This window comes from Perca fluviatilis, chromosome 9, assembly GCF_010015445.1.
Source record: "Perca fluviatilis chromosome 9, GENO_Pfluv_1.0, whole genome shotgun sequence".
Classification (NCBI taxonomy): Eukaryota; Metazoa; Chordata; class Actinopteri; order Perciformes; family Percidae; genus Perca; species Perca fluviatilis.
Window position 1 is genome coordinate 19,036,959 of NC_053120.1, and position 25,241 is coordinate 19,062,199.

General features: G+C 38.5%; 2 protein-coding genes across 7 annotated transcripts in view; one reads left to right on the forward strand and one right to left on the reverse strand.

Annotated features, from left to right (window-relative positions):
* psmd1 (proteasome 26S subunit, non-ATPase 1) overlaps window positions 1-24,935 on the reverse strand; it is a 41,916-nt gene extending 16,981 nt beyond the window's left edge. For both annotated transcript variants that reach the window (XR_005640208.1, XM_039810838.1), the window contains exons 1-17: window positions 24,754-24,935; window positions 23,421-23,464; window positions 23,075-23,148; window positions 22,542-22,711; window positions 21,129-21,337; window positions 20,711-20,854; window positions 19,384-19,610; window positions 18,787-18,847; window positions 18,536-18,664; window positions 18,313-18,401; window positions 18,124-18,202; window positions 17,850-18,023; window positions 17,469-17,580; window positions 16,903-17,099; window positions 16,391-16,486; window positions 15,741-15,805; window positions 190-304 (exon numbers count right to left, since the gene is read on the reverse strand). Coding sequence is in view for 1 of the 2 variants with exons in the window: in XM_039810838.1 (XP_039666772.1) it covers window positions 190-304; window positions 15,741-15,805; window positions 16,391-16,486; window positions 16,903-17,099; window positions 17,469-17,580; window positions 17,850-18,023; window positions 18,124-18,202; window positions 18,313-18,401; window positions 18,536-18,664; window positions 18,787-18,847; window positions 19,384-19,610; window positions 20,711-20,854; window positions 21,129-21,337; window positions 22,542-22,711; window positions 23,075-23,148; window positions 23,421-23,464; window positions 24,754-24,769 (2,001 nt within the window). In the remaining variant the exon portion in view is untranslated. The remainder of the gene's footprint in view (window positions 1-189; window positions 305-15,740; window positions 15,806-16,390; window positions 16,487-16,902; window positions 17,100-17,468; window positions 17,581-17,849; window positions 18,024-18,123; window positions 18,203-18,312; window positions 18,402-18,535; window positions 18,665-18,786; window positions 18,848-19,383; window positions 19,611-20,710; window positions 20,855-21,128; window positions 21,338-22,541; window positions 22,712-23,074; window positions 23,149-23,420; window positions 23,465-24,753) is intronic.
* Window positions 7,052-15,010, forward strand: htr2b (5-hydroxytryptamine (serotonin) receptor 2B, G protein-coupled). 5 transcript variants are annotated; one of them, XM_039810840.1, is made up of 5 exons: window positions 7,052-7,534; window positions 8,054-8,114; window positions 8,215-8,591; window positions 11,091-11,291; window positions 12,371-15,010. In XM_039810840.1, the coding sequence occupies exons 3-5, from the start codon at window positions 8,330-8,332 to the stop codon at window positions 13,327-13,329; spliced, it is 1,422 nt and encodes a 473-aa protein (XP_039666774.1). In that variant the 5' UTR covers window positions 7,052-7,534; window positions 8,054-8,114; window positions 8,215-8,329; the 3' UTR covers window positions 13,330-15,010. The 5 variants fall into 5 exon arrangements, with proteins under 5 accessions (XP_039666774.1, XP_039666776.1, XP_039666773.1 ...); XM_039810842.1 differs by having other exon boundaries at window positions 8,054-8,084; XM_039810839.1 differs by having other exon boundaries at window positions 7,052-7,364; window positions 7,457-7,534; window positions 8,054-8,591.
* Window positions 24,936-25,241: the final 306 nt, after the last annotated feature.

A 25,241-nucleotide genomic window follows, 5' to 3' on the forward strand; every position in this document is an offset into this window, starting at 1 on the left:
ACATTGTAAAATCTCGCTGTGCCCCTTTCCGGTATATCAATGTTACACATTAAAATCCCCAAATCACTTCAGATGGCAACATTCCTATGTTTCCTGATAGGCTTTTATTTTGACACACTGTCTTGAGCTCTATTAACAGCAGTTCAACACCATGAGATCAAAGGAAAAATTAAGGGGGAAAGCACTCACCTTGTTGCCTGTACCAGCACAGCAGATTCCCAGGGCCATGGCAGCTCCACAACGCACGTGAGGGTTGTAGCTCTCTGACAAAAGAGACACTACACTGGGACACTGCTCAGGGGTCCTAAAGAGACAGAAAAATTATGAGCTAATAAGAGGCAGGTTAACCATTAAACAACAAAGAGTTGAGGACAAGAGCAAAGGTGTGAGCCTTCGTCTCACTTACAGTGATCATTATACAGAACAAAGAAAGATATATCCAACACCGATACCTTGGGTTATGATTAAAAAAATAATTTGTGCTTTTAAAGAAATATTACAGCAGTATATATAAATTTCTGATAACTCACAACTATTGTTTGGCTGTGGCACAATGTGTGCAGGAGGCTTTTTACAAACTGTGTCCAGAGTGCCCAGAAGAATATTAAGACTAAAAACTCCACTTGTTGATGGATGAGGTGATTTGTTCCATATAATCTAAGGCACTTTGAGGCCTTGAGCAAAAGAGCCACATGAACCATAACCATTGTAGTTATCTTGAAAGGACTTTGATGGGAAATGCTTATTTGGGCCATCTTCCAAAAAGCTAGTATTTGCTTCAATATGGTGCCATTTGTACAACATCGTCCAATGATTAAATAACATTAAGACATTCATTTTGATGCCACAGGTGCATTCACCCTCAGATCTATAGGCTCACTGTTATTAGACAAAGTGTAGAGAGTGGAGGAAAAAAGAAAAGTGAAAGAGCATGGGTATGAAATGCATGGCTTCGATGTATGCCTCCAAAAAATCCTCATTATAAAAGTCCTTATTAATTTTCTGCGATGGTGCCGTTAAATAGGGAGAATGGAAATCCCTTAGCCAAACCATTATTTATTTAGATAATTGAAAATGCTATGGCTCTACATGAAATCGTTCCACCTCTTGTACTGTATAAACGACTAACTTATGATTCAATTGAAATATTCAAGATTATGAGATTGTCTTAGTAAGAAAAAGCACTAAAACCACATACAGATATGAGTAACATTACAGCAAACTACCACTCTATGTACTGTTGACTTTATGACAAAAGTATTATGAGTCAACTCCAGTAAACTTGATAGGTTCTAATTGAGAGGCCTTAAGTAAGGGGAAAGCACTACGTCATATTTAAACTGTGCGGTTGTTTGCTCCCGAGTCACAATTAGATACCCTTTAATCAGTAAATGCCACATAGGTCTCAGCCTTGGGGACGAATGCTAATGTAGAGTCTCGTCGTATTAGATTTAGGTCACAAGGTGAAAATGCCAAGCATTACCATGTGGTGTTATCCTAATTTCAACAAAGACTTGCAAGATTTATGGTAAAGTTTTAGCCTAGAAATCTAGACGCACCCTAGCGCAGCAAATTTAATTTGCAGCAAGGGGGGCCTAGGCACTCTCGGTTGGCTTGCGAGCTGGAAAAACCCAACTCTAGTCAGGCCAATCACATCGTGTATAGAGTCGGTGGGCGGGCTTGCCCACAGTTCTGTGCTGGGAACAGCAGTCTTCTGGAAGACTTGGAGTTAAGCTTTTCTTTGAGAAAAGAACGGCACTGAAAACATTCTTAGAAAAGGAAGAGGTGTTCGGAGTTTTGCCGACCGGATACGGCAAAAGTTTAATCTATCAACTAGCTTCGCTACCTTCTTCGTTGCTCTGCCTGGTTGTAGCGCTATCCTATTGCGTGCAGAGGGAATTTGAAAGACAACCGTTTATCCTGCCCCTCGGATTGAGCCCCGTCAATGGTGAGTTCCCAGACCCAACATCTTGATGTGGGTCTGGCTTGTCAGGCTAGTAAAGTTTAGCATTGTGTCTTGAATTAGCTCAACAGAGATATCTATGTTGAAATAAAAAGGATTATAACCAAGAATGTTATCCGACAATCTGCTTTTGAACGCTGGTATTAATCCTTAAAAAAAAAAGAAAATAAGAACAAAGGGTCTTGTAGGTCCAGTCAAGAAGCCAGCATCATAATCTGCAGCACAAATCTCTGGGATCTGACTTTTCACAATCTTGTAAATGTCACATTTTATCAACTGTCCCAATTAATGAAACTAAAGAGGCTGCCATAGTTTCTTACACAGAACTACAACCTCATTGATCTGATAAAAGAAAGAGAAAAGGAAAAAGAAGACCAATCACCTAGCTGTTCTTGGCCCTCAGCTTCAAAAACAGCTTGTTTTAGTTTGTGTATTTTTGTATTAATGATACGTTAAGCAATTAAAAGATAAAACGAATACTAATAAAACAAAAACAGAATACTAAAATAATAAATAACTAATGTGCTTAATGCAGTTGTCAGTTCATAAGACAAATTAAAACACCTTTAGCATGACAGCTTTAGCAAAGACAACTGCTTTTACTAGCTCAGATTTTATTGGACTGAACACAGCAAGGTAACAAAACAGTAAAAACTAAATGAATTATTCCGAGAGCTACAGCTTTTTTATTGACCCCTCAATAGTGCATGAAAGTATGGAAGGTAGGGTTGTGAATCTTCACTGGTCTTACCATAATAAAAAAAAAAAAAAAAGAAAAAGCATGGATCGGAAAATCAACGAGCAACATCAATTGGCTATAATAATCAATTTTGGTCCGTCACTGCATCGATGCAGAATCGTCCATGTCTGCATTGTGATGCAGTGATTAATTTCAACAACCCTAATGGAAGGTGGCCAAGAGGTCCCTGTGTGTCCATTCAACACACCATTCATAACAGTACTGCCTAAATGTACAAAAAGGAGGGGAAACAGAAAATACTAGGATTTAGGTTAAGCCTCAATCGAGGCTATTTATTGGTTTCAATCAGATGGAGTACTGAAAATTATGTTTAAGTATGTATAAGCGTCCCTGGGTTTGGGGGTTTTGTCCTGTTCATCGATATACTGTAATGGCATGTTCTCAAAGTATAATCTCCAATGGTCTGTTTGGAATAGGAAGCTCAGCTCAAACACTACATGAGGATTATCAAGATCACAAATGCCAATCATTGGGAGATCTAGAACACCTTTCAATTTCACCTGCAGGGATAGAATTGATTCTATTCTTGTAGTCCGATGATGCCCTTAAATCCATACTTGCATGCAGACCAGATTGTAAACCCTCAGAGACAAATTTGTAATTTTGGGCGTTCTGTCTGTGCATTATAGGATGAAAAAGTATAAGCCATGCCATCAAAAGCTGATTTTTTTTTTTTTAAATGGCTAGACACAGACCTAATTTATGATAAGTTTTGAAATTTGGAGTACAGCAGCCTCAGGCACAATTTGACAAAAATGCTGTGTTTTTTTCAAATAGATTAATCTGAAGCCTTTTCAAAAGTAAATGATTAGCTAATTACCTTCAATAACTGGCAAAATGGAAGAACTGAGATGGAAAGAGGAACTCAATATCCAGCATTCAATTAGTCTGAAAAGGCAGTGAAGCAATGGCATCTGTATTTTAAGCCTAACTTATATCCTCACAATATGTGAGAAAACCTCAGAATGAACTTAAATAATTTTGAAAATCAAAGACCTGAGAAGACAAAACATAATAAAAACAGATTAGATGTCTTTGAAATACAGTATCTCATGAACCCCTCATCCGAGCTACTTCACACTTTGTATCCTGGGTACCCAATGAACTTGGGGTTTGGAATTTTGAGAAGTTTGGACAGCACTGGATATTTGATAAATAATAAACAACAACAACCACACAATAAAGGTCATGGATCGAATCTACCTCTTTCTCTCCCGTCTTTCACTGGTTGAAGCCTGAAAATACTGTAAACAAATTAATAACATAACTTATTACACTGGTCGGACTGTTGAGCTCTGTTTCAGACTGATAATTCCGGTTCAGACTGGTCCTCATCCTCAACACGTGCCTTTTTCAGTCGCGGAAAATACTTTTCAATACTCATCTGGATTGAAGCAGCAAACATTCAGTGTAAGAGTAAAAAAAAATGACATAACATTATTTATAATACGTTTATTTGATTCACAGCTGCTACATATAGTGTTTTGACCTCGACAACCCAACTGCATTTTACCACAAACTTTCTAAAGCAGGCACAATCGCTTGTTTGCTAAGAGTCGGGTCGGTGATTGTGAACGTGTGATTGTGTAAAGGTGTTCACGAGACAGATACCAACCTTTCGTGAACTTGTAAATTTCGCCAGCCGTCTTCTCTCGTTGATGGAGACAGATGGTGTGTGCACAGTGGGATCGATGGCGTTTTAAGCCCCCAATGTCGCCTTACAGGCACTAACCCTCACCATAACCTTAAACATAACCACTGCCGCGGTGCCTGGAAGGTGACGTTTGGGGGCTTAAAAAAAAACAACACTGCACGGTGTGTGTGTGTGTGTGTGTGTGTGTCACAGGTGACAGAGATGGAGGAGAGCAGGAAAAGGAAATGCAGAAGAATGTATTTTAAATAGCGTTTTAAAAAAAATTATAATAACGAAACGCAATGTGCGGCGGCCTGTGTTGATAGTGAGGCGGACCGCCACACAATAGTCTATGTGTGGGAAACACTGTAGTTAAACAAAAACTATTTAAATTGCATTACACCTTTTCTTCTGCCATGAATCTGCAACTCTCTCTGTCAGGTAAATGTAGTATTACAATGTCTTCCTCTGAAGTAGAAGTACACAATAAGTCAGTGGTAGGCTATACAGTTAGGCTGTATATTAAGTGCTTTGGATGCTTTTAGATTTCAGGGTACAATGGTTCTGGAGAAAGCTACTAGCAGCAATACCACAGACCAAGTAGTTGGCCCATTCAGGCACATTTTGAACAGGCACTGTACTAAACTAACAAAATCCAAAAAGGTTTTTTTTCTCCTTGGAAACAAATAAACATCTCATCCATGACGTGAAGACAATTAACCCTTCAGCAGGGCACAGAGTTGCTCCTGTACTCCGACCATTGTTAAAAATATATGCTTTAAGATGTTATTGGTCATACGAGCCAAATTTAAATGATTAACTTTAAAAAGGTTACAAAAATTCACAAGGGTTTTAAATTGACTGGTTAATAGACTGTATGATTATATGTGCATGTCTCACATTTATTATGGTGATTAACAGAGGCTGATACATTTGCAACATAATAACTCCTTGTCTATAGGTCCCAGGTGATTCCCTGGGAAGTATTACATACATTGAAATGTCAACAAAAGAAGCAGGAATACAGCTTAGCTAAACAAATGATAGACTTTGACACATGAAATGTGATTGCGGCAGTTATTAAATTCACTTACATTGTAAGAGAGCAGATCTCATTAGCTTGCTTCCTGTCTGTTACAACCAGTCACCCAAATACATTGTGAAAGTACCTGGACAATGTTGTATTAAGCTTTTATAGTCAACAATTACGGCGCTTTCACACCTATAGTTCGTTGGACTCGATTTAAGGGTGAAGTTGCAACATTGTTTGGTTCGGTTAGCTTTCACACTGCACTTTGAAAAACGCACCAAACACTGATGTCATGCGATCAAGACGGTTGCTTGTTTATTGGACAGAATATCTGAACCTCGCCAACACTTCTGGTCTCAGAAATAACGGAGCAACACCAAATTTATAACATCTTGGGATTTTTGGTTCAGCTTTAGTGCTTCTAATATTTTAGAACATGGATCTTCAACAGGGGGTCCGGGACCAAAATTAACATCACTAAACACAAATCCAACATATTATTAGCAAATATAAATCCCCACTGCTTACTGGCCTATAGGTAAGGTCCTCCTAAGGGTTCACTGTGCCACATGTACTTTATGTTTAACATTAAAACATGATTTATAAAACCATGCCAACAATTATTAGCCAATTTCAAAACTTAGTATTCTATGCAAAAAAAAAAGAAAAAAAGCTATGTATAGACCGCCCACACGTTATTGTAGGCCGAGTTTAATATGAAACTTCATTTTATACATAATATATAGTAGGGGGTCCCTGATCCGTCTCGCTTTCAGTTAAGGGGTCGTTGGCTTAAAAAACGTTGAAGACCCCTTTTTTAGAAGAAGGGGAACAATGAGTAGCTGAAAGACAGCGAGTGAAGGGGAGAGAGAGAGAGAGATGATGTGTGGTCACACAGAGGACCAGCGATGTGTGTTCAGAACAGCTTATGAATCTAAAAGTTATCATCTCTTAAATCATAAGTCCATAAATTGTGTGCAAGGTTGAAATTGCAGGCTAGTAAACGCTGTTTTTGGTTTAATTCCTGTATTTTGGTCGGATCGCGTTTTCACCTGAAGTGAACTGAACTCTAGTGCACTTGGAGGCGAAGCGAGACCCCCGTTTTTAAGCGGACCAAAGTTAGTTTGTTTGATCCGCACAAGAGTTCGGATGAGCTTTCACACCAGCCCAAACGGTGTATTTCACACATTTTCTTGTGAAGAACCATCATCTGGTTACTGTAAACTCCAGGGATCTTTAATTTCTACATCTTTTAACATCTTGCATCTGCTTTTATAAGCAAAACAATGGGTGCACACAGAGAAAACATTTTGACTTGTTAAGGCAGAAAGATCAAAAGGAAAAAACTAAAATGGTCTAAATTTCTAAAGTAAATAAATCATCTAGAAGAAAATAGGATAGGTATTTAAATGACGTCCTCAGCATGAAAATGGTAACTCACGGAGGATGAAATAAAAAAAGCTATGGGGTTACAAGTACCTTTTCAACAGGACTTCTCTCCATACACCACTACTAAATCCCCCACCACTGCTTACTTCGAATGGAGGAGAGAACAGAGAGTGACAAATATAAACAGTGGGACGGCTGTGTTGAGGGAAATTACCTCCCAGAACCACTGGCATACTGCCAGCACGAAGACATTCATCTGTTTTGTACAGAGTCTGACTCACGGGCAAGACGGATTGGAGGGAGGGGAAGAGTGAGAGAGCGGACAAGACGGGAGAGAGTGCGGGCTGATCACAGGCTGTGAACAAGAGGCAGTGAGTGGGAGAGAGGCAGATGAGCCACAACATCTGAAAGTTTTAAACCTGTGATCGCGGTTGGTGATGCGAAGAAAGACTGGGGGTTACTCCAACATGTGGAAGCAAAACAAATTCCACATCATGGACTGCTTCAGACAGAGACAGATTTAGGTTTTACCGCTGGGGGAGGGCATTATCTGTCATATTCTTATTTGGAGAGGATGGAAATATAAAAGGTAGGGGACTATTATTGAGATATTACACTAAGAGGTGTGCAAAAATTGAAATGCATTGGGCGTTAAGCTGCACTTTTCTGTGTTTACGCAAGTTGAGACGTAGCGGCTTGGAAAAAAATACTCGAGTTGAAACGTCAACAAGGATGTTAAATGTACACCTTCAGGAGCAGGTAAGAAACTTTAGCAAAATCACGATAATGCTAATTGACAGTTTTTTTTTTTTTATATTGATTAAGTTTAATTCTGTGTAATCCATTCCACATCCAGTTGTGTGTGCAGATGTATTAAGTACAGAGTGAGACAAGCAGTGGGTTTTTCATCTAAAGCCTTTTTTAAATATGTTGAATATCTTTTTAAAATTCTAAATCTCAAATTGAAATGTTATACACGACCATTTAAAACCTTTTATAAATGATTTCATAGTTAAAGTAAACTACAGAAACTTAAAAAAAAAAAAAAAAAAAAACCCTGCAAGGAATTTATCCTTTAAATTTTCCAACTTGTTTCCACAAGTTGTTTCCATGGAAAAGAAATTTCCGGTGTAGTTTTTCCCATTATGAGAAAGACCCTTCTCATCTGTTACTATACACTCTATTATTTATTATACCATCATTCAGACAAATAAAAGCAAACGGGGAACAAGGTATTGTCGCTTTAACAGACCTGTTTGTTCTTTTAAATGGACACAGTGGATGACAAGAGTATCAACTGCCTGGGAAAGTGAGGACCCCTGAGAATCTCATTGCGGAAGTACTAACCGTATTGGGATTATTGCCAGCATTGGAGTTTTTTTTTGTCCCCTCCAAGCAGTGGATTCTCTACTGATTTTGAGCTACTCTTGTTTGTACAGGGCACAAGGGATGAAGCATCCTGTGCATTGACCCTGAGCTTTCCTGCCCTACCCTGTGTCCTTGCCTGTGGGACGCAGTGACCATGCTAAGGCCTGCTGTAACATCTGCAGCACAATGTCTCAAGCTGTTGTGGCTCCACTCGAGGCTAACAACTCACAGTCAGGAGAAGCACCTGAGGCTCAGCTGAAATGGGCTGCCCTGCTCATTGTTATGGTCATCATTCCCACTATTGGAGGAAACATCCTGGTCATTCTTGCTGTGTCACTTGAAAGAAAGCTGCAAAACGCTACCAACTACTTCCTGATGTCGCTTGCTGTTGCTGATCTGTTGGTGGGACTCCTAGTAATGCCCATTGCCCTCGTCACTGTTCTCTACAGTAAGTTTAGCATGGGGCTTTGTGTTTAAAACGTTATATTTAAAATAAAATAAACATGTACAATACAAAAGCAATAAATACTTGATTTTATCGGGAGAAACGTATCCTTGCTCAATGCCCAAAACAATTCTTTGTTAACCTTAATGATAAATTACATTACCCTAAAATACCTGTAAAACTAAGCAAAGCATTAGTAAAAAAATAAAGTTAAAGACAACAAAGTTTTAAGGTGAATGTAATTGTGGCTGAGGTGAACCAGCTTCAAACATTTCACAAAGAAAGTCTTCCATTTCACTGGAATGTTAACCTTTCTTAGCCTTAATAATCTACAAAGAAAAACAGGCCAGCATACTTATGGGTGGCAAATGAGGATAAAAATAGTTTGAGATAAAGACTAGATACAATCTTGACCATCACTAAACAAATTATTCTAGAAGAGATAGTGGACAATAAACATCCTACTTCCTCTGGAAGTGCTATGGTAGCAGTTGCACAGCTTGGGCTGAACTACTGGTCTGAGGGATCATTTCCCACAGAAACAAAATCTGTTTTATTTTAATTCCAGTGACAGTGCTGTGTAAATATAGCTGCATATACAGAGCTATGGCTAAGCTATTATGCCCCATTAATTCAACTGGAGGATAATGAGCAAGATCATAATTAGGTCACTCACACATAAGAGTGGAGTATAGGGTGTGTGGTCCTGCCCGTCTCAAAAATCACGTTGGACTTGAGCAACCTTTCAGTGAAACACATCCTGTTCTCATGCAGAATTTATCACAGGTGCTGCTTTAATACTGTCCTAATACAGAGGCTACTTGAGTAAGGAACATGCATTGTGATTGATTACTTTACATTGCATCTATACTTGTGATAAATCTGTCTGTCTACATGGTGTCCACATTCGAATCTAAGGGTTTACCTCATGCCCTGATAAAAAGTCCTCATCATATAAAGGTTGAACACCTATGCAGTAAAGATGTGAAAGCATTAATAAATGCACAAGTGCATATCCCTGTGACTGAGAAAAGTACAGCTTTATTTAAAATGCATACATTTATTTTTGGGGGGTTGGTCAGATTTTTTTGTACTGCTATATGTGCTTTATGCTTATCAGACAATGAGTAAAAAAGCCACAATAACAAAGAAAATATATTTTTAAAAAAATTATATAATATATATATATATATATATATATATATATATATATATATATATATATATATATATATATATATATATATATATATATATATATATATATATATATATATATATATATATATAATAAAAAGAATGGGAATACCACAACATCCGTTTTTATCTCTGGTGAAGGTAAGAAACAGCTAATATGCATACTGTTTCTTTTATAATAAACTTGAACCCATGCCTTATAACAAGCCTACACCATCTGCAGCAATAAAGGGGAATTCCTATGCAAGGTATTGACCACAGCTTTGTGTAACCAGAAACTGCAGGACATCCATTACCCTCCAAAAAAAAAATGTATATAGTCTGGCATTTGAACAAGGACATTTTCAAAAGCAAACTCTTTTCATTCTTTACTGTATGTACATAAAATGTAAACCCAAATCCCTAGTGTTGGCTGATCCTTTACAAGGCTTTAAAAAGAGCTATGTATAGAAGGCTTTAGTAAAATTATACTTTTAACACAAAGACTATGAAAGCAATACAAACCCAGTTGCTCCCATGCAGAAGAAGTGAAATTTGTATGTGAAACAGACATTTGCAATTGCAGAGGGCTCACCACAGTTTACTCAAAGTTTCTTAATTCAATTAAACACAATAAAAATATGTTCCCTTGTACAGCTACTTGGACCTTGCAAGCTACACTGTTTATTGAATTTGGCATGGGACTTAACACGTACAGAGGATCTACTGTGAGAACGAGTGAAGTATTTGTCAATGAATAAGACTTCCAAATGAAACCTAATTAAAACTATGACTCAAAGTGTAGAAAGTGGTGCAAGAAGAACAGGCATATTAAGAGAAAATTATGTAAAGGAATATTTCCAACAACAGTCTTTTGCAATGTTAATGGATAACAGGGCAAAAGCTAGAACAATAACTTGCCAATTTTATGCCTGGAAATGAAAATAAACACTACTGTTAAGTATGGTCTTCGGCACGTCTACATAAAGAGCTTTTAGCTCCATAAACAGTCAGTGAACCTGCCTTTTTCCAGTAAAGTCTTTCCTCACAGAGATAAACAAACACCAATCTCTTGCATGAGTGCTACTTCTAATTCCATGCCATTGTGGTACATCTCTCATAACTGGTGGTGCGCAAGATCAAATTCTTTTTGGAATAAAAATTGGTTACACCACACAAGTACATTATAGGCAGTTACTGATTTTAGAAACACTAACACGGATAAGTGATTTAGTAAGTAAAAACAACAACTACTACTACTACTACTACTACCATGCAATTACTTATTGCCTTACTGAACTAATTTCCTTCTCATCTTCGCTCTAGACTCAGGCTGGCCTCTTCCGGATCCACTCTGCCCCATTTGGCTGTTCCTCGATGTGCTGTTTTCCACAGCATCTATCATGCACCTATGCGCCATTTCACTGGATCGCTACATTGCCATAAAGAAGCCAATCCAACACAGCCAGTACAAATCCAGAGCCAAAGCGATGGTGAAGATTGCACTGGTGTGGCTCATATCCATTTGTAAGCATATCAATTCAAATTTCCTTAACTCCTTATCCAACTCTGCAGTAGTTTTTACATTGATAAGTTCATTCTCAGGAACAGACTGATTACTTGACATAATACCCATGACAGACGTGATGTACAGACAAATATTTACCAAATGCAATAAAAGCAGATATTATATAAACAGCAACTTGCAGCTGCAGTGTATATGGGAAGGAGATGAGGTGGTTGAGGGGCTGGGACAGTAGCATTGGTCACAGTGAATCTTAAAGAGGTTACTGATGATGTCCTAAGGGGACAACCCAATTGTTTTCACGAGAAACTGAAGTTTGTCCAAAGGGCAATGTGGCTTGTACTGCCCCAGCAAGAGATGCACAATTATTGTGGCCAACTAGGTGCAGCTTGCACAGCTAATGAAATGGGACCCTGGGTGAAAACATGCTTTCCTGTTTTAAGAAGGCGCGTTTTAGTTTATAGAAAGCATTGATAGAGAGAGGTTGGTTTTGCTGCTTGCTAGTCCTTTTCAAGCAGCTAAACTAAGATTGTCCTACTGTGCTGCCTGTGCGTTTTTTAGAATCCTCTTTCTGCATTTGTCCTCCAAAGGTCTTGTACAAGTGTTAAGGATCATTGTTCAAGATCTGCTAATCATTTCAGCTTTACAGTAAGAAACTAAAAAGTAGCTTCTTGCTATTATGTTTAATACATCTGTAAAAATGTGGCCAAATTCACTGCGGCATTACTGCTCAATGCCCAGTACTCAGACCACTAAAAGCACTTGGTTTGGCTAAAGAAGATCAGATGGAATAAAGGGAACATCACTTAAACTGAGCATCAGGGTAAAAACTGTTCAATTAGAATATGCCTGTTTATTCCTAACACTATCCTTTAAACATTAATCTTTGGTCTACTACTACTACTACTACTACTACTACTACTACTACTACTACTACTACTACTACTACTACTACTACAACAAACAGAAATGTCTTTCCCTGAGATGATAAAAAAACACTACCGTAGTAAGCAAAGTAATTCATCAATATTACAAAGAAACTAGATAATTGCCAATACTTACTGTTCTTGTCATTTTCCAGGTATCGCAATCCCTATTCCAATTAAGGGGCTTAAAAACTACCATCTTCCCAACAACGTCACCTTCAACAGCAACCACACATGCATGCTGAAAACAGACACCTTTTGGGAGTTTATCATGTTTGGCTCCTTGGCGGCATTCTTCATCCCTCTGACCATCATGATGGTCATCTACCTACTTACTGTCCGGGTGTTGCGCAAAAAGGTTTATTTGCTCAGGTCAAAGGTGACTCAGCGCTTTAGCTACCCGACAGTCTCCACAGTTTTTCAAAGAGAACAGGCTGCGACTCCACCTCAAACTGATCAACTTAACATGCTGGACAGCACACTTCCCAGGATGCAAGAAAAACCATATGTAGGCACAACAAACTCTCCTACAGGAGATGAAATGTCCTTTCGGAGAATGTCAACAATGGGCAAGAAGTCAATGCAGACTCTGAGCAATGAGCAGCGTGCCTCAAAGGTGCTAGGCATCGTCTTCCTCCTGTTCGTAGTCATGTGGTGCCCTTTCTTCATCACTAATATCACCTCTGTGCTATGCACAAGCTGTGATGTTCATGTAATCGCCCGCCTGATGGAGATTTTTGTTTGGGTGGGTTATGTGTCATCAGGCATCAACCCGTTGGTCTACACCCTATTCAACAAAACTTTCAGGCAAGCGTTCACGCGTTACATCACCTGCAATTACGAAACCTCTGCTAGTCATGGGCCAGGAAGGCACTCAAGGGCATCAAATGCAGATCGGACCCTTACACGGATTTCATTCAGATCTTCCATGGCAGAAAACTCTAAACTGTTCATGAAGCGGGGAATGAAGAATGGCATTGGAGCAGTTGGCTACCAAAGTCCACTGAGGTGCCGACAAGCATCTGTACAGTCATCTGGTGGTGTTTTGTTAGACACAATGCTTCTGACTGAAAACGAAGCTGGTAAGCAGGCAGAACATGTTAGCTGTGTATAGAGATACCAGACAATTGAATCAAATAAAAAAATAAAAATAAATAAAAAATAAAAAAGGTAGCAATTGAAATGGATCAAAATCATGGTGCAAACTTTTTATCTCTTTAAAGATAAAGGCTAGCCCACAACAAATATTCAAAATGCATCATTCTGAATCAGCGGTTACTCTCAATTTGATTACCAAATAATTTAACGCCAGTGTCAACTGTACACTACATAACAACACAATGTAACCTGCTGCTGTCTGGTTTGTCGACATCAGTAAAGTTTTTTTTAACAAAAGCAAAATAAGGAAATATTTTCAATTATGCTCATTTTGGAAACACAAATTTAATCCATAAGTCAAACTCTATTATACCTGAATATATATTTCTCACTGGGTCTTTAAGACAGGCCATATTAATAATGTGAAGACAGTCAGTTCATAGTGTACCAGAAGAGAGTTTGAGTTTTCAAACGTTATAAAACCTTGAGATGACCTGTAACAGGTCGACTAAAAAAACAAAAGCGGATGTCCTCTACGAAAGGTCTAAAGTCGACAAAGTTCAAGCCACCAAACAAAAATGTAAGGAATGAAGACATAATGATAACCTGGAAACCCTCTGTGAATGCAGAATACAATATATTCCTATGCAGATTCTTTTAACTTGGGCTATCTTAATATGATGTAAACCATCTCAGACCACATGCTTATATTTTGTAAGACAAACACAACTCTACCTTTCAAATCTTTTCTGCAACGGACACATAAAATACATTGCACTCTTGAAATGATACTAATTGTATTTGCTGGACCTTTGAGAATCACTCCTCTTGTATGTGTATTGCAGCTTGATGTTTTTATTATAGAAAACTAAATGTGTTCAATAAAAAAAAAGAAAAAAAAGTTGGTTGCTGAACTGAAAACACTGCACTAGTTCAGAGTACATATGTTCTCTTACTGTCTACACCTTTATGCCACTTTGTCATCAGCAGGTAAAAAAAATTTTCTTCCCTTTTCATGAAACGGCGTTGACCGAAGCACAACAGGACAGCCAAATAAACTGTGTAAATTAGGCAGCCTCAAAAGATCAGCAAATACCAGAATAGTACAGTACGCTGTGTAAGCACTATTTCTTTTTACAGTCCCTTAATGCATACAACAGCTGTTTGTAGCATTGTACTACAGACATCCAAACACATAATAGTTTAATCAGTCTAAATTAAACCTAGTTAACAAAACATATGGAACAGTTTTCGATCAATGTGGCAACAAAAATGAGATCTGGATAAGGTTCCACGAGCTTGTAGGAGTTTGGAATGTGCCAGGGTTTTATTATTGCCTAGACCAACGCGGTCTCATTGTTAACGAACAGAAACTCTGTTGATTTTGTAAGAATAGTAAAGACTTAGGACATTTGAACTTAAAACGCTTCTTCTTGTGTGCTAGTGTACATGTTGGGGGAGTGAAGGGAGTTATTCTTGAACCATTAGGAAGTTGGAGAACAGGAGGACAACAGAATTGTTCTGGTTCAGCAGTTTTTCTAAACCCAGTGAAGATTTACACAAAGTGTATTTATTATTATTAAAGCTTAAAATGTACACCCTGATATCTGTGCACTGGCTAGGCACTCTGTTTTACACTGTTCTGGTCTCTAATGGGTAAATTCAGTTGGTCTGGGAGTGATGAATCCCTATAAATAGCCAGGGAAGAACATGTGAGTGACAGTAACAAGTATGTCCATCTTCCTCTGACACAGGAACACCTTCAATGAAGACCAGGAAGTCATTTTAAATTCCAGACAACAGTGCATCTAAATTCTCTTATTACACCATATAGAAGGTGTTAATGTCCAAATAAATCGTGTCAGCAGTAGCAAACTAAAAAAGGAGGGTGACCAGGGCAATAGAAGCAAGAATAAAAAAAATATGCTTCATTTTTTAAAATAACACCAGGGGATTGCAATGGTTCACACAAAAAGCAGTGCTGTGTCTACAATGTGCATACGTGCATGTATTATCACCATTTGTTTTAAACATGCCAATGGTTTTCTAGTCCTTGTCAAATAAGGACAACTTAGTTTGTTTAAGAGTTATATTTTGTATGGAAAGCAGGAAACAGTCAAATATTTCTGTTTCATATTTGCAATAAACAAATCAGACAAACGTAGAAGATGACACTAAATATTGTAAAATGGAGTCTATTTCAGAGGTAAATGTCTAATAAGGCTATAGTTATTTTTTTTTCTTCTATTCAACAAAATGAGCCAAATTACACAAATGCATTGTTGCATGTTTAATTTAGTCTTAAAGCAGTGTGTGTTAGTGTAGGGGCAGATAAATAAGTGGAATTTTGGCTGTGAGTCTACAAAGAGAAAGGCCTCTGGTGCATCTAAGGAAACTACAGCTCAAGTAAATCAGTCTGGTCCTTACCTGAACAAGATGAAGCCAATGGATTCGACAGCAGCCCTTCTCACGTCATCATTTACGTCACTCACCTTAATTAAGAGAAGCAAAGCAGTCAAATAACCAAAGCTGATACTAAGACTCATAAAATCCTACAATTAACTTTAATGATATAGCTCACAGTGTGAGGAATATGATCCACTGTTGCACCATATAATAATTGTAGCTTGGATAAGGTGCCACCTACAGGACAAACAAGGTGTTTACACCCCTGAAGTATGTTGCATTTGCACAATGAATTGGCATATGCATAAATTCAGTGTCATTTTATTATATTACTATTACAGTGTAAGTTTTTCCTTGTTAAAGTGTTGCAATGTTAGCCCCACAGTGAATTCAGGCACAAACGGGAAAACACTGATGTGCTATGTGAATGCTGATTCATATGGTTAAAGCATGGATGCAATATTTCTCTACCAATTGAACTTAGTATGGATTTTTTTTTAAACCATCATAACCACAGTATTAAACTAATTTGAATTATGATGCCAGCCACGGTTGTGCAGCCCTGACTGTTGGCATCGCTTCACTGCCAGAATGATAAACCTTCTCTTCTATTCAGTCTTCTCCTCTGTGAAATAGTGTGGTGTGAAGAGGACCAAACAAAAAACACTTACAGCAATGTGTAGCAGGCGTCGGATGGCCTTGTTGTTCCCGGAGCCGCAGTAGGCCATGCCCACTGTGTACATACCAGAGCGCCGCAGGATGGGGTCCTATCATAGACATTGAAGGAAAGCAGAGCTTTGAGACTTTGTATTTACCACATCTAGCTCTTACAGAAAGATTCTTGGCACAAAGTAAAGAGGAACAGCCTCACGTGTGACGTGAAACACACACACAACCCGAAGTTGTAGAAGTACAAACAGGACTCAATACTTCAAACACTGGAACTGCATGATACATTTGCAAGATTTATTAAGAGCAATGACCAAGTAAGCTACAAAGATTTTATACCCTCCCCACTTCATTCTCTCTTGATAATTACTCAAGCTTCTGTCATTTCATGTGTATGGTGTTACTATATGCATAAGCTGCACCAATGCCACAAAACAAAGATTTGTTTTTAATTAAAAATAAAACTCATCTCATGGTGTATGCAATATGCTTTCTGATGGCTTTCCAGCCTTACCTTGTCTCTGCAGAGGCTTTCAATGAGGGCATCAGCCTCCTCCATGCGTCCGTACATGACCATGGCAATTCCCACTGCCAGACCACGCAAGATCTTCTCGTGCTGCGTCTCCTGAGCATAGCCTACCATGTCCTCGATGGCCTGGGCCGACTTGGAGCCCAGCATGACCAGACCAAGGGCCAGGCCTGCAGCTTCACCTGAGGGGTTACATGATATTCTCAGCATGGCTTGTTGTTTTTCCCTTTCAAAATCTACGGATGTTTACTAGTGTACAGTACTGCATATCTGAGACCTTGGTAAAATTAATATTCATAATAGACAGTTTCTTGTTTATTGGTTTAGCCAAACATAATTCATTTGTTAAAAATATGCTTTGTTTTTTCTGTGCAACCCAAATCAAAATGTTATCCAAAATGATAAGATTATATAAGGTCAAGCAGGAAGTAAAAATACTAATAATGTCTTTTTGGTTAAAACGGTTATGTTTAGTAAGCAGAGCGGTGAGGACCATAAACTGGTTCGCCACCCTGCAATTCAGAAATTGACTTTCCCAAAAGCCTACATACCAGTAACAGCATCATCTTGGTACAAGTTGGACTTGAGGAGGTCGTAAACATCCTGTCTGGCTGTGCCCAACGCAGCCAAGCCAAGGCCAAGGGCGCCACCATGACGGACAATCTGTGAAACAGAAGAAGAAAATAGACCCTAAGAGATGGAACACTGAAACACAAATCAACCAACTGACAAGGTGACTTAATAGCTGCTGGTCTTGGCTACAAACTTCTAGCTGAACCATTTAATTCTAAAGCACTATACTTTTAGTAGAAATAAGTGATGACTTAGTGGATTCCTATATACTGCAATCATTTTGCAGGTCACATTCTAGTGTGTGTGTGTTTTTATTTATATATATTAAACAAAAAAAAAATTAAACAAAAAAAACTCACATCATTACTGGCGTTCTTGAGCTGACCAAGCAGGTAGTCAATGATGTCTCCACCATGGTTGGCATGAATGAGTCCAAGAGCGTACAAGCCTCCTCCCTCCTGGTAGGCCGAGCCAGGGGACGTGTCTTTGGGCAAGTAGGTGGCCATTAACTGGAGAGCCTCCTTTTCATGACCCTGAAAAACACAGCATGGTATGGTCAAAATTAAATCTAGAATAAAATTCATTAAGTTTTTTGATTTGCTTTACATTATCATCATAGTGACATAACTGTACCTTGTGGATGACACCCAGACTTGCTGTGGCTGTGAACTTTGCCCAGTTGGTGGCTCTTGCAAGCCATTCCAGGTTTTCTCTACAAGTTCAAACAAAAACTTTGGTCAACTGTTACTTTGAGTAACTAGGTTTCTCTACATCTCGGTGCAATCAATGAAATATTTGTTTCTGTTCTGCCAGCACAATTACCTGAGGAACTGGTCACTTGTGGTTCCCGTGTGCATGAAAGAGTTTGCGATTACTGTGGCTGTGTGGCACACCGAATTTCGGACTGCATCCTGAAGTTAAGGGGGAAAAAATAAATAACAGCTCAAGAGGAAGCTTTCACAGCAAATTGTCTGCACAATCTGCTGCTTAGTCATTTGTGTACTCTAAGCCATTCATGTTGTTGTTACCTTTGTTGTTACATTACCTTTGTGTTTTTGAGGATCATTAGATCTGTGTTGTTATTTCGGATTAGGAACTGCAAGTGCAGCTCAATGGCCATCTCCCCGCTAAGGATTTTGATCATCTTGGCATTCTGGTCTTTGGGCTCATCTTTCTACAAAAACACAGAGAAGCAATAGGATGAGCCATCAACCAAATTAAAATTGCTCTATTTAGACACAGAAAAATTACTAGGACCTGGTATGAAAAAAAGTGCTATAGTACAAAAGAGCGTACAGTTTCTACCGGCTTTCCAGCAGGGGAGCTACCCGGCTTATCATCTGTCTCCATTGCATCACTGTAACAAAAAACAACTTTCGATCAATATTCAACCGTTTCATCACAATTAATTCAACCCAAATAGGCCAATGTACAGTTTCAGTTAGTCGCCCCATGTCTCCCACATATTCAATGTACTTGGCCTGATGGGCAATACGATGTGCACGTATAATAGAGTTTATTTAAACTCTCATGTCTCAATGTATTTAGTTATTTCAACATATTATCAGTAGGTATAAGCAATGGTATAAAACCGATACACCAAAAACATAGCTTGCAGGCGTAAATATTCTGAATCTTGGAATCTGAACTTGTGTACTGAACCCTCCTACTGGTAAGTTCAATGTTCTGCATACTGGCCGACTTACAGACTTGGAAAATGTTGAGGTTTTTGTTACTTTCCTAGTAAATCATAGCCTTAAAGAAAGTCTAAACAGAGATTTTCTGAAGCTTAAATGAAAACTATTAGAAAAATCCCTAAGCCTTTGTGAACATGAGCCAAGACGGTCCTTCAGCCTAGGTATTAGTGTGTCCTTATTTTCTTCTCCTGCCCACCTGTCTTTGTCTGGTGTGGGCACAGTGCCTGTATTTGTAGAGCCAGGGACGGCAGGGATAGGTGTTCCAACAGTGCGCAAGTTCTGGATGACAGAGGAGAGGAACTGCTGGCTGGCACTTTCATACAGGTCAAAGCAGATCTGATAGGCCATCAACAGGTTATCCTCTTTCACTAGTTTCTCCAGGATGTCACTCACAGCCTGTGGGTCATCCAGGAATATCAGGCACTAGAGAGGAGAAAAAGATTATTAGTTAATTAATGGATTTTTAGGTTTTTGGAAAATCTAATTCTTTCAAAGTAGAGAAATGCATATGATCAGTATAGCATGGCTTCCAACTGTTGGAGCACATCAATAGTTGTCATGTATGTATGACTCAGTTATTTTATTCTTATTAGACTGCATTACTTAGTTACTAGTTAGTATTACCATGTGCTAGGGTTGCAAGATATTGACAAAATGTGATGTTGCGATAGATATTAATTTAGATATTTTTAAACATATGTAAATTTACAAAAGTTACGGGAAAACGCATCAAAATAGATTCATAACTAATTAAACAAGTTTTCTTACAACACAAGTTTTATTTCAACTGACTGTCATATTGGACTGGTACAACATGACACACGTGGTACGCGCCATACGGTTTGTCACGTAGTGGACCCGTGCGCTGACGTGCACTAACATGTGCAAGTAGCACAATGCAACATGATTATAGCATTTCAAGCGGGCTCTAAATCAAACACAACTAAGCCACACAGCCAATAGACCGGACGCAGCGCTCCACAAAATTTTCCATACTTATTGCGACACTTTCGATATACTGCGATAACGATACTAAGTCGATATATCTTGCACCCCTACTAGGCGAACCTAATTAAAAGGATTATGTATACTGTATTATGTGTCATATGGACCTGTGTCTGCAATAAAGCTTTATTTTTATGATATACACCGGTATGTATATTATAGCAGCATCAGCAGAATAAAATATCCAAACCTACATCAAACACTACAAGCAATCAAATAATTAAGTACAAAGTGTAAAAGAATATGTTAAAACAAATTAGGGCTGAATGACTGGTTCAAAAAGAACAAAAAATCTAAATATTGATAATTACAAATTCTAAAACACAAGGAAAAGGTGTCCAAAAAAGTATTCATACAAATTAGGGTTTGTGTTGGAGAAAATGTAAACCCAGTCAATCAATCTCAAATCTTATACTGAACAGAATTTATTAGAACCAAACATAGGACATATATTTATCACACTAAGGAGTTAGTCAAGGAGATGATGAATAATGTGCTATGGAGGATCTGATTGTTACCTGACAGACATTGATGAAATCTGGCTTGTCCAAGTTCATGTAGAGCTTGACCAGCACCCGCAGCACCTCGTTGCGAAACTTCTTGTTCTGCATCAGAGACATGCACACCTTCAGGCTGTAGGCAAGGAGGCCACTCACATCAGTCTGCATGAGAGGAGAAAGAAATAAGTACCAATTATTAACATGCATCATGACAAGGAAAACATGTATGTAGTGTAAAATCAGTCAATGTCACCAAGACAAACATTTACTTTTTATTTAAATAAAGCGATTCTCATAATCTTTGTTTTGAGGCATTGTCATGCAAGGTATGCTAGACTCTTGTACAAGACTTAGTGCTATTCTGCTAAGTAGTAAAACTAGCAGTAGATATTCAAATCTAATCGCAAGTCAACTTTGAATTGCAATAGTGGCTGACCGATTCTAAGATGGTCTTCTCAAACATGTCAAGCCGCCTCGTCTCCAGGGCGATGCCAATGGCCTGCTTGTACTTGTGATCGTCTAGGCAACGCAGGAACATCTTGTTGACAATGCCCTCAAGGCGGGGGTCAATGATTTTCTTCTCCTCATCCTCTGGTAGCTCAGCATTCTCCACCCGCAGCTTGGTGTAGTGGTCGATGCATTTGGCTAGCAGCAAACACAAAGAAAGGATGAAAAGAGGGGCTTCAGACAGAACAATCCAAGCGTACCAAAACGCGTCATTACAAGCCACGCAAGAACGTTCACTCCTCTACAGGAAGAAGGTCCCGTGTTCTGGACTAGTGCATATTTCTTGCATCTCCATGGTCAAACCAGCTTATTTCATTTAAATAATCAGACATTGTTTCAACTTTAGCGCCGGCTGGTTTGACTGCAGTCTATTTCTGTGAGAGAAACATTGCAAGCTGCTACTTTTTGCATGCTCTGCCGCATCGCAGATTGCAAAGCACACCTGACTACAGGAGCCATTTAGCTCTGACTTGCAGAGTACACAGCTGGTCAGATCACGTTCTCACCACAAATGAACCGCACAAGAGTTCGATAAAAAGTGTACCGAGACCACCTCATCAAGGAGGTCTCGGTACACTTGCTTGGTCTGCTTTTGGTGTGCATCCGAATGAGATTGCTGCATTCTAATTTCTAATTTCTTTATTTTTGAAAGGGGACAGTGAACATTAATCAACATTGAAACAATGTAAATGTTCCCGAGTTAGCTCAAAAGTGCTAATTGTCATTGGTAGTCCCCCAGCCAGATGTAAAACAGGCAGCCTTTAAAATAATGACAGGTATAAAATCACAAAATAAAATTACATGCAACACATTATGGTTAATAAATACAATTCCAGTAAAATACTTATATAACATTTAAATGCACAGAGATAACATTAGTGCCCACAAGTTTGGCTCTCTACCAGCCATTTTTTTGCATTTCTTTTTGAACGAAAAGAATGACAAAGACTCTCTAGTAGTTGCCGGCACTGTGTTCCATTGCTGAACTGCTCTTACAGAGAAGACAGCCTGACCAAAAGCTGTTTTTCTCCGTGGGATAATGCAGTCTTCCCTCACTGCCCCTCTATTCTCTATTCACACCTTCCCAAACGAACCACAAGGGGGAAAACAAGCTCTAGTGCGATTAAACAGGCAGGTGTGAAAGCACCCTTACTTCCAGAAAGTCCTGGTAGTTTTGTAAGCTGGAGGTAAGAAATTTGTTTTTCCTATTTAAGTTATTTACTTCACACTGCCAAAAATATCAGGGTCAGAGCAGTATTCAAACAACAGAAATGTCACATTATCACTAAAGAGGCAGGTACATCAGGTAAATGAGGTCAAATGCTTTTGTTTGAACACTCACCAATGATGGTCTCCACATATTCTGAGTCATCTGTGACATTGAAGAGATCTCCAGCACCGAGAGCATAGTTCAGAGATTCCTCAAAGGCTCCGAGGTGGTAGAAAACCTTAGAGGCCACCAAGGCAGCAAATGCTCTGCTCCGAAACGTCTCATCCTCATACAGGACCTCGCTGTGAGTAGACAACAGATGGTTACATAAAACAGAAAATTTGACCTGAAAGATATCTTTTTGTTTAACTATTAAATGTAAATTAGCACATTCAAATGATCTTTATCCGTCCCACAGAGAAGTTTCTAAGCAGCAAACTCTGAAACTAGGAATGATGCAGAGATCTGCTCAAAACATCTTCTACTCAATCATCCACACTGGAAGAATGTTCATTATGCTACTTGTGATTATGAGGCACATTGCACTGCTACATTTCGTCTGCATCTAGTGTGTCAATACTTTGAGTTAATGCTAATATTTTTCCTACTGCAGACATAGAAAGAATAAAACTAAAGGCTGTTTTATGCTCATCACAAGTACTTACATTTTATCTACTGATCCTGAAATCTCAGCCCAGAAGTCATTCACAATGGCATCTAGTTTCTGCAGAGCAAACTCCTGCAAGTGAAAGAGATGTTGCAGACACATAATTACCATACAATTTCTGAGTTTCTTTTGTCACACTGCATCATTATATGAGATCCAGCTTAGTTTACCCAATATCTTCCATAGTTTGGGCCAATAAGGGAAACCGTGTTAAAAGAGCAGTCAGTATCGAGCTTCAACTTTGGAGTTATCATTAGGTTAGAATGGCTTTAGACTTGTTATGACATTACATCATCTCTGAATGGGAGTTTGCCTTCTTCAGGCACTCTCCAACCAGTTATTACCTTGAGCTGTGGCTCCTCCTCATCAAGGAGTGAAATAATTCCAGCTAAAAAAAAAAAAGAGAAAAAGAAAATTGATTGAGGGGTTGCTTAATTCTTCATATACCCTCTTTTAATCCAAGTATGGATATTAAATATCGATTCTTTTTTACAAAATAAAATACCTGACATTCATTTTCAATGCAGTCTAGGGAATTACAAAACAAAAGCATATAACTTATTACACAACATCAGGGTTTTTTACTTTTCATCTTAGCAGTTCAAATTTGACCATGATACTTTTATCAGGGCTGCTCCCTCTTAGTCGATTAATCGGTCGTTTTGGTCTTAGTCAACTTAGATTTCTTTGATCGATTAGTCATGTTTTATGCTTTTTTCATGCTGAATGACTTATTTCCAAAAAACGTACGAGCACATCTCTGGTAAACACAAGAATTAAGAGTTGACATTTTACCTAATAGATATCACCGTGAAACCTACTTTGATTACTTTCATTAAGGCAATTATTTGTTGTATTACAAGTTTTCTGAAATGTTGTTTAAATATGCAAAGGAGGCCTTTTGCGTGACTCTTTGCAGAGAAACTCAGATTTACAGATCTGTCGATTAAATCAACTAATTGATTAGTCGATACAATTGAATCAGTGCTAGTCGACTAAGAATGTCTTCAATCGAACACAGCCCTACATTTTAGTATGTTTTACAAAAGTATGAAAGTTAATTATACAATTATGCACAGCTTTCTCTGCCCATCCAACCCCACGAATCCGCAGGTGTATTACATTAAAAATGAACCCATTACAAAATAAAGAGGAATTAACGTTATTCCAATACCGGGAGACACCAAATAACGTTATATTTAAATGTTACACAAGCAGATTATATATCCAGGAAGAACAGGGTCAATTGTGAAATCTGAAGCCGATTAGCAAAACTGGCTACAGTGGGGATGTAAAAAGAGACAAAAATAACATATAGGATGTAATGATTTTAAAAGGTTTCTTTGGGAAATATTTTCAAGACGGAAAACCATTCCTAAACAGTGTGTTGTTCACAGCGTGATAACTTGACTGCTAGCATTGACGTTAACGTTACATTAATAACTTATTACGAATTCCTTTAAAACAGCCTTGTAGTGATTAAAATCGTCGCGTAGTTATACCAAAGGTCTATTACAAAGGTTTCTTCCCTTGGTGGATGTATTAGCTGATCACTAACGTTAACGTTAAGACGACAACTGCTACATTAACGTTAGCTGTGTGACTCAGCTAAATCAATGGCAGCTAACGTTAGCTAAAGTTGCGGCTAGCAAAATAATAACACTTTCTACGACTTACCGGCGGATGTTATCATGATTGGCTCTTTATTCCCTCCTCAGCCCCACGATCCTGGTTCGACTGTGGTGTCCCGTGCGATTTCTCAGATAGATACAGAAAAGAAAAGATTTGTAGTGTCTGATATTATACAGTGGGAACAAACGCAGCCGCTGATATCTTCTTTTTGTCCAATACCGCAAGTCCCCTTCTAAAGGACCTCCAGGTTGGCTGGCCTCTTTTACGCCTGATTACAAAACACACATAGCCTACATGTTATCCATTGTATCCTCTTAGATCGGATCAATTCGTAGTACCTCTAGGATATAGAATAGTATCTTACAAGTTTTCACTGCATTTCAAAGCAATAATGGATATATAGTAATTGAAAGTATCCGATTTATGGACTGGCTTTTCTAAAGGTGGTCAATCGTGAATCAGTTTATTTTGCCTTTCTGTGCTGTTTGCAGTTTGCTGGTGTATTATATTAACGCTGGCATGCCAGTAATATA